The sequence below is a fragment of the Nanorana parkeri genome, unplaced genomic scaffold (assembly GCF_000935625.1).
Source record: "Nanorana parkeri isolate BGI_ZX_2015 unplaced genomic scaffold, ASM93562v1 scaffold1239, whole genome shotgun sequence".
Taxonomy (NCBI): domain Eukaryota; kingdom Metazoa; phylum Chordata; class Amphibia; order Anura; family Dicroglossidae; genus Nanorana; species Nanorana parkeri.
This window is the reverse complement of record NW_017307507.1, coordinates 377,934-387,732: the sequence shown is the minus strand read 5'-3', so window position 1 is coordinate 387,732 and position 9,799 is coordinate 377,934. Positions and strand designations below refer to the sequence as shown.

At 49.9% G+C, this 9,799-nt stretch overlaps 1 protein-coding gene across 1 annotated transcript in view; it reads left to right on the top strand.

Moving 5' to 3' along the window:
• MPZL1 (myelin protein zero like 1) overlaps positions 1 to 9,799 on the top strand; it is a 38,705-nt gene that overhangs the window by 4,761 nt on the left and 24,145 nt on the right. Inside the window, exon 2 of the mRNA XM_018568751.1 lies at positions 9,390 to 9,767. Coding sequence (XP_018424253.1) covers positions 9,390 to 9,767 — 378 coding nt within the window. The remainder of the gene's footprint in view (positions 1 to 9,389; positions 9,768 to 9,799) is intronic.

The window sequence follows — 9,799 nt, the reverse complement described above, 5'->3', positions numbered from 1 at the left end:
GGGGCCTGTAGCTTGTAGTGTATTTGGGAAGTGTGTGGTGTTGGGGGGGCCTGTAGCTCGTAGTGTATTTGGGAAGTGTGTGGTGTGGGAGGGGCCTGTAGCTCGTAGTGTATTTGGGAAGTGTGTGGTGTTGGAGGAGCCTGTAGCTTGTAGTGTATTTGGGAAGTGTGTGGTGTTGGATGGGCCTGTAGCTCCTAGTGATGATCCGGAAGATACGAGGCCAGTCTCTCAGTGGAATTGTCTGGCATCATAATTGTGCGGTTTCACTGAAATTCCACAGTGATAATTCTCTGACTTTATTCTCCTTCCCGAGAGACACTGAAAAGAAAAGGGCCGAAAGTGGGAGAACCTGTCTGAGGTCAGGGAGGGAGCAGGGCGGTGAATCTACTTAACGTGCTGGGAGCAGGGGGGCGAATCTACTTCACGTGCTGGGAGCAGGGGGGCGAATCTACTTCACGGGCTGGGAGCAGGGGGGCGAATCTACTTCACGGGCTGGGAGCAGGGGGGCGAATCTACTTCACGGGCTGGGAGCAGGGGGGCGAATCTACTTCACGGGCTGGGAGCAGGGGGGCGAATCTACTTCACGGGCTGGGAGCAGGGGGGCGAATCTACTTCACGGGCTGGGAGCAGGGGGGCGAATCTACTTCACGGGCTGGGAGCAGGGGGGCGAATCTACTTCACGGGCTGGGAGCAGGGGGGCGAATCTACTTCACGGGCTGGGAGCAGGGGGGCGAATCTACTTCACGGGCTGGGAGCAGGGGGGCGAATCTACTTCACGGGCTGGGAGCAGGGGGGCGAATCTACTTCACGGGCTGGGAGCAGGGGGGCGAATCTACTTCACGGGCTGGGAGCAGGGGGGCGAATCTACTTCACGGGCTGGGAGCAGGGGGGCGAATCTACTTCACGGGCTGGGAGCAGGGGGGCGAATCTACTTCACGGGCTGGGAGCAGGGGGGCGAATCTACTTCACGGGCTGGGAGCAGGGGGGCGAATCTACTTCACGGGCTGGGAGCAGGGGGGCGAATCTACTTCACGGGCTGGGAGCAGGGGGGCGAATCTACTTCACGGGCTGGGAGCAGGGGGGCGAATCTACTTCACGGGCTGGGAGCAGGGGGGCGAATCTACTTCACGGGCTGGGAGCAGGGGGGCGAATCTACTTCACGGGCTGGGAGCAGGGGGGCGAATCTACTTCACGGGCTGGGAGCAGGGGGGCGAATCTACTTCACGGGCTGGGAGCAGGGGGGCGAATCTACTTCACGGGCTGGGAGCAGGGGGGCGAATCTACTTCACGGGCTGGGAGCAGGGGGGCGAATCTACTTCACGGGCTGGGAGCAGGGGGGCGAATCTACTTCACGGGCTGGGAGCAGGGGGGCGAATCTACTTCACGGGCTGGGAGCAGGGGGGCGAATCTACTTCACGGGCTGGGAGCAGGGGGGCGAATCTACTTCACGGGCTGGGAGCAGGGGGGCGAATCTACTTCACGGGCTGGGAGCAGGGGGGCGAATCTACTTCACGGGCTGGGAGCAGGGGGGCGAATCTACTTCACGGGCTGGGAGCAGGGGGGCGAATCTACTTCACGCGCTGGGAGCAGGGGGGCGAATCTACTTCACGCACTGGGAGCAGGGGGGCGAACCGACTTCAAGCGCTGGCCAATCAGTTTTTTTTCCTTTGGGCTGTTGGGGGGTTGCACTACAGGCAATGTCATGTGACTTTTCTCTGAAAAGAAAATTCGGATCATGCAGAAATGCAACTTCTGACGGATCTGAAATCCAAATAGCAAACAATCGAATTTTGGATCCGAAATCTAAAGAAATGAAAATCTCAATCGATCTGAAACAAATTCTTTGCGTGGTTCCATGTCTCCCCAATCGTTTCCTTTCACCCATCAGCCTGTGATGATGTATAATGCTTAGTAAGTGTGATGAAACCACAGGACTGTTGAGTCACGTTTCGTGGCTCCTAAACCTGCTGACATCCAGTGCCGTGATCAGCAGTCTGACACCCGTCCTAAAGACGGGACCTTACCAGGCTCGTTTCCAACTTCGTGACACAAGAATTGGTCATAGGAAGAATAATTCCAGTCAAACTTTGTAGATCTGCAACAATACAAGATGTTATCAGAAGATTGCATCCAGGTGTATAAACGTTCATGTGCATTATATGATTATCTTATGATGGAAGAACATGTGAAAAGACATAGTACCCCATAGTACAGATCAATAATTCAAGTTGGTTTATTGGAAGTGCTGCTTTTTGCTAAAAATACAATTTTGTGCTTTCGTAGTGGAACGAGCATTTGTCGAGGAATTGCACATTTCCTGAGGAAGCCGCCTGGGGTCTCGGGGTAGTCTGACGCTGACTATACAATCTGATTTTGTTCCAGCAGAAGAACATTGGGTGCAGTGTTGGTGTTGGGGACAACCTGACTGGATATGATTTGGAATGGGTTGCTTCGGAAGGCTTTCTCCATGCATGGTTGCTAAATGTTGCTGATTAGCTGGTGATAAGTTGCTAAAGCACCAAGCACCCCATTATAGAGGGTTGGAGGGAGCATGTGCACCCCATGCCCATGGTGGTGGGCAGAGCTAACACGGTAGCAGCAGGCACCCTATGGCGGCTCTATTACTTGGCATGGATTCCAGGTTTTCTCTACTGCTGCCACAGGTGAGCGGGTCATCCACTTACCTTCAGACAGATGTTAACTCCGGTACAAATGAATGCAGCTCTGTGGGAATTAATACATCGTTAAATGTCTCTTTATATGCAAGCAGTGTTGGTACCAAAATTTGACTTGGTATCGGCCTCTATCAGTCCCCTTTTTCAGCAGAGTAGGGATGCACCAAATTCAAATTTCTAAACCGAAATTTTAAAATTTGTCAGGCAGAAACCGAAAATGACTTTTTTTTTTTTTTCTTTTTTCCAGTTTTAAAACTTGTAAATTTTTTTTTTTTTTTTTTTACTAGTTAGGTGCTTTGAGGAAAATCAGGAGTCTAAACAGACCCCTGCTATTTCCCTTTTTTATAATAGAAAAAGAGATTGAAAGTCCTCCTTTTTTCTGCAGCCCCAGCACTGAATGAACAGGAAGCTCTCAGTACGGAGGCTTCCTGTTCATTCAGAATTTTGGAGATAGTAAATATTTTAGTGTCTAGACTCTGTACTGAGCTGCTTCCTGTTCATTCATAAAGTGAGCAGATAGTAAAAAAATTACCATCTACTCGCTTTATGAATGAACAGGAAACGCTATACATCACTTCCTGTTCATTTATGGATGGGGACATAGTACATGTACTATGTCCCTATTCATGAACAGGTGATGTAAAGCACTTCCTGTTTTTTTTTTATAACTGGGGGACATAGTAAGCTTTCTATGTCCTCAGTGATTTACGAACACTGTGATCAGTATTAATCGCTTAGTGTTTGTTCTCTGCTCTTCATCCTGACTGCCTTGCCCCTCCCGCCTGTCACCGGAGCCAAGCTCTCCTCCCCATGCCAGTCTGTTCCACCTCCTGGCAGCTTTCTTCTCCATGCTGGGTACCAGCAGCTGCATTGACTCTGCGTCCCTTCCAATCCCTGCTTCCTCTGCTGACACACAGGCAGGGGAGAGCAGCGGGGATCGGAGGTGACACAAACCTGAGCTGGCAGCCGGCGCCCAGCGGGAAGGAGAGAAGCTGGGGGATGCACCCAATTTTCGTCCGTTTTTGGTACCATATTCAGCCGAGCTCATACCTGGAGAGGGGGCCAGTCAATTGTGTGTTGACAAGGGACCTGCTAATAGCAGGAGAGAGTAGAGTGATGGAGAAATAACCTCATTCTGCTGCTGCTCCTTCACTGTCCATTCAGCAGCCTGGGGGGGGGCGGGGGGTTGAGTTGAAAGCTGGAGAAGCGGTATATGGAGCCAGCCAGTTTTGCTGGAGTGCTCATGTGCGACTAAGGGGAGGAGAACGCAGAGTGATGGGGAGATGAGCCCAATCAGTTTGCTGCTTTTCATTTCAGAGGCATGGGGTGGAACAGGACCTATCACCTAAAGCAACCTTGTCACACATGTGATCTATATCAAGCAAGTGCGTACCTGCACAGCACAGAGCACTGGCCTTTCCTACTGCCGCACCGCTAAACCTCCCCAGCATTCCTTAGAAATGGTCCTGCTGGGAAGGGGAGACTTCCAGGAGTGTCCATCTCTGTGGTCTCTCACAACCGTCACCTGTTCTTCCTTCTGCAGTGACATGCGACCCCGGAGAGATCAGCGCTCCCCTATATGGCTGGTTCATAATTGGATGAATGGGAAGCAAAAACACAGTAGGGAGTCTTCTGGCTTTGCGGAAATTGGGGACCGTGCTGGGACAATGACTTGTGATCGGGAAATACATTTTGTATTCCCTCCTAGGAAAAAAAAATACATTTGCAGTAAAACGTATTCGGTTAGATTTTTCTCAACGTGAACCTGTAGTGCCTTTAAAGCTGGGCACACACGGAGCGGATTTCAGATGATTCAGCAGGAATCGGCTGACGTTTGCTCTATTGGTGACTCTATTCCATCAGCAGGAGATCATTAGATCATTTTTTGCCCGAAGGACATGTTTGAAATCTGTAAAGAATAAGTCAAGGCAACTGGACCTGCTGTGTTTTTTCTTGAAGATGTTTCGCTGGTCATCCGACCAGCTTTCTCAATTGAGAAAGCTAGTCGGATGACCAGTGAAACGTCTTCCTGAAAAATACAGCAGGTCCTGTTGCCTTGACTTATTCTTTACAGATATTCCATGACCTGGATGGATCAGAACCTTCACAGGACATAACATGTTGGAAGATCTTCGGGTGAATGGTGCTTGCTCACTTTAAATACGGCTGAGACTGTCCAGTAGAAGAAGTAGCACAGCTGCAGATCCCTTTTAAAAAAGCACGCCGGACACATCTGCTCCCTAATCTCTGGAGTTGCAACACTCTGTGTGTCATGGACTGCATGTAAAGCGGCTGACGACAGGAAGTTGGAGTCATTTTTCAAGTCTTTTTTTTTTTTTTCTTTTTCCTTTTGCAGTTGTGAAATCTGGTCCGGGAGACCTTTAAATCACAGCGTTGCTCCATCTCTCCCGTCCTCACCCAGTCGTCCTGCGTCAGCAGCCGCATCCCCGAACTGCGTTTCTTCGTCTGATTTGCTTTCCTGTCCGTCCTTTCTCATGATGTAGATTCGTCTCGCCGCCTTCTCTCTCTGCAGGTTTATGAAAGAATTCTCTGCCGTTTTTGGGCTCGTTCACGGTTTTCAGCGATACAATGCAGATCTTTACCCCCATGGACGCATATGGGAATCATTATTTGGAGGGAGGTGGTGGCATTTATCAAAGTCCTGCTGCATCTTTCTGCGTTGGTGTGTTTGCAGCCTGCAGCAATATAGGGTAGCATTAGGGATGCACCGATAACGATATTTCAGTATCGAGTACCGATATTTTTTTTTTTTTCCAGTACTCAGATACCGAACACAGAGTAGCGGAGCTGCCAGTCAGTAAGCCAGGCGGCGTGTAAAGACTCGCCACCTGATTTCCTGATTAGCAGGGAAGCCGTCCCCATGCTTCTCGTCACTAGGTTACGAGAAAGCATTGAGCCGGCTTTCTGGCCAGTCAGGAAACAGCGCCTGGCTTCCTGATTGGCCAGGAAGCCGGCTCCATGCTCCCTCGTCATGAAGTGACGAGGGAGCACGAACCCGGCTTCCCGGCCATTTAGAAAGCCAGGCGCCGCGTCATTACACGCTGTCTGGCTTCCTGATGAGCCAGCTTCTTGATACCGGAAGTATCGGGCTAGGCATCGGAGCATTTGGGCGAGTACGAGTACTTGCCCAAATACTCAGTATCGGTGCATCCCTAAGGTTATGCCCTTTTTCCATTTTTAAAGGAGAACTCCAGTTAAAAATGTGCTCATTTTTGTCTAGGTTCAAAAATAAACAAGTTATACTCACCCGATCCTTGATCCAGCCAGCTGTGACAGCGCTCCCTCCAGTCTGTCTCCTCCTCTTGCAGCGATGGTATGTCCCTCGCGTCCTATACACTGTGTATAGAAAGTGATGACTCGGGGCGCTTAGACTGCCGCAGAGGAGGAGGAGAGAGGCTCCAGGGAGCAGCCTAAGAGCAAGCCAACTTCAAGGATTGGGTGAGTATAATTTTCTTTTTAACTCTAGACAAACACAAGCACTTAACCCTTGCAGTGTGTGTGTGGTAGCCTCAGTGGCGTCACAAGGGGACACCAAAATGACTGACAGTCATTTTGGTGTCACCCCCTCCTCTGAAAAGTCGGGCACTCGGTCATGGACCGAGAGTCCGACATTTGCAGGAGAGAGGAGGGGACCTGGCGGCATACCTTAACCCGCCGGGTGATGTCCCCTCCTCTCTCTGCCAGCGTCCATCACCAAGATGGCCGTCAGCAGGTGTCACAGGGATGGCCGCGCATGTGCGACGACGTCATGTGCACGCGCGTGGTAATGTCATGCACGATTACTTTATGGCTGGCTGTCACACCGGTATCCGCTCCGGGTGACATCTGGTCTCGGGACGCCCCTGGCCCCACTGCAAGGTTTAAGACATTTTTTTTAACCAGACTTCTTTTAGGGCCTGTTCACATGAGATCAAGTCCTGATCAGCAGACGTGGAGCTGCAACGCAGTGCGTTTTTGACGCGTTTGCGTATCCGTTCTGTTTCCGGACCTGACAAAGTGTGACATGCAGTATTTTTTCTGTCGTAAGCTGAACGGACTGCGCACGTGAGAACTGGAGCCCATAAAACACATAGGGATACATTGGGATGCATTTTCAGTGCAGGAGCGTACGGAGCCAGTCAGCACACAAAACGGACGTCGTGTGAACAGGCCCTAAAAGCTAGACTCCAGGGAAAAGGCTGAATACACAGATACATATATTGGAGCAGTTTTACTTGCCAAAGGGTTTTGTATTTATGGCCATCCAGTTCTGAGATTTTCACGCACCGTACAAACTGGCGGATGACATCACATACAGTTGTTGGCGCATCCACTGTCGGCCAGCCATGACTGAGTGCAAGTTGGTGGGCCGGACAGCCGCGGACCCTAAAATGCCCAGGTCTGTGCTATGGGCTAGTAAAATCATTCTGAATCTCTCTGCAGATGTTAAACCCAACAACTGGGTAGCGCAGCTCTGATTTTTAGCCCCTTCCCGCTGGCTGTGCTCATATGTGGCAGCTCCATGGTGGCCCCTTAATGCCATGTTATACATGGTGGCCCCTTAATGCCATGTTATACATGGTGGCCCCTTAATGCCATGTTATACATGGTGGCCCCTTAATGCCATGTTATACATGGTGGCCCCTTAATGCCATGTTATACATTTGCACACAGCTGGCGTTGCAGTGCTGTGCTGGGAGCAGGCTCCATTATGTACGCCCAGCACTGTGACCATCAGTCTGCCGCTCTTCTTTCACTGTCCAATCAGCAGAGAGGACAGCACTGTATTCCTTCTACAGTCTGTAAGAGAGAAAGTGGTGTCATCAGCTTGGCTGTGGCCTGTTGCAGAGCTGTGCGAATTTTAGGGGTGGGTGGACACAAATACAAATTCTTTGGCAGGTAAAACAGCTCCCACATATATGTATTTCCTCCATTTTGTTTATCTGTTCGCTGGTAAAGAATCCGTATTGCTCAGATTACGCACCAAACCGCCCCGACAGCGGAATGTTTATAATAAACTTTGCACAGACGGGGGAGGCATTTACGTAAGATGTGGAAAAATAACATTATCTCTCGAAGACAAATCCTTCTGTAGGTTAAATTCCCATCATCCCCTGCAGAACTCCAGGCAGACATTTAATACACAATTGAGGAACGTACGTGCACTGTTTCTGCCCAATGGATTTGTCATTCTGTTCGGCTGGTCTTGTGACTTAGACACCTCTAGCTGACAGTACGGCTTCTTTTCATTTGACTCCCCACTGCAGCAGAGGACGATGAGAATGAAGGAATGGGCTCGGAGCAAAGAAACTCATTTAGATTGTGCAATACCGTCTGCTAAAATGTGTAACTTGCAGGTGTTTCCGAGACCAGAGGAAGGGGGTTGCGCCCGCCCCCGCAACGCGTTTGACTTTCAACACAATTTATTAAACTTTTGTATGGACTTTTTACATACGTTTTAGTCTGCCGCTCCTTTATTTTCTGCCCCTGAGTAGCTCCCAGTATCTCCGATTGTCAGTCTTTGAGCTGCCTAACCAGAAGCTAATGAGCTACCTGTATTGTGTACCTGTATTGTGTACCTGTATTGTGTACCTGTATTGTGTACAAAAAAAGAAAGCAGTCACCACATGAATGAATGTAAGGCAGGGATGGACAAATTTTATGTGGAATCCCGGGGGGTCAGCCGCCCTGTGGAATCCCGGGGGGTCAGTATAACCAGAGCCGGTGTGTGTGGGGGGGTGGCAGCACTCTTGGCAATTACTTAGGGGCCCTCGGTGTTCTCCAGGGCCCTAGTTGACAGAATGGCAGAGGGTGTGGGGAGCTGCAATGCTATATACAAGGGAACCCCCCACTTTGTTTGCTCAGGGACCGATAACAGCCGTGACTATAACTGATACCCAGTAGGAGCTACACAGGATGTTACAAGGCTTTTCGGTCTGTAGGCCACTTTTTATTGTAAGGGGGTTGATAAAAAAAAAAAAAAATGGATCTCTAAAAAAACAAAAACACGTGGGCATTTGATGAATATTTGAAATGATTCTAGGTACTTTTTTAATCACTTCTCTTCCCAACAGGATCAAAGCCAAAATGTTTCCTCGCCATCTGCTTCCTGCGCGCTGCTTGGCCCGGCTTAGTCACAGTGCAGTCAGTGTGTGAGCAGGAATTGGGACAGGGTCAGCTCCTCCAAAATAGAGTTCGCCAGGACATTTTCATAACGTGCATTAAATGCATCGGCGCAATGCGGTGCCATTTATTCCGAGTGGCAACTCTGTGCACCTTCTGACAGACGAGCATTGTGCTGAATTGGCCAAAAATGGAGCATGTACGATTTTTGTGGTGTTTTTTCTTTTTTTTTTTTATCTTAAAGGAAACCTGTAAAGAAATGTGTGGTCTGCCTTTGCTGATCCTCCTCCTGAACAAAGCAAGCTGTCTGGCTTCCAGTTCTTTGTGATAGGGGGTGGGTGTCCCATCCAAATGAGGAATTTTGACTTCTCTGCCTGCATTGCTTGTTCCAAGGCCATTGACTTGAAGCCACAGGCAGCCAGGCACCTGCCATTTTTAGGAGGAGGTCAGCATGTTTCCTTTCATTGATGTTTAATAGTTAGATCATTCATACAAGTAGACCTGATCAAACCTGAGATCCCAGCGGTCCCAGGACTAATGGAAAGTCATGGTTGCCTTTTAATTGAATGTTCTCTGTTTTTTATTTGGCAGTGAATCGCTCCAGCTCAGTAGAGGTGTACACTCCGGAGGAACTGACGGTAGAAAATGGCACCCAAGCCAAGCTGTCCTGCACTTTTAAGTCGTCCAGCGCGATCCATAGCGAAACTATAGTCTTCTGGTCCTACAAAGAGGAGGGACGTGCGTCCGCCGCGGTGAAGATCTTTGGGTATATGGGAGGGAAGCCCATCCCGTGGGGCGACCGCTTCAAAGACCGCACCACCTGGGCCGGGGACCTCAATAAGAAGGACGCGTCCATCAAGATAGCAAACGTCACTTTCAAAGACAACGGCACGTATACATGCGAGGTCATTAACCCCCAAGACCTTGGGGGCGGCCCCAAGGAACTGAAACTCCGTGTGGTGGAGAAAGGTGAGTTGCGGGGTTCCAATTTTTTTTTTTTT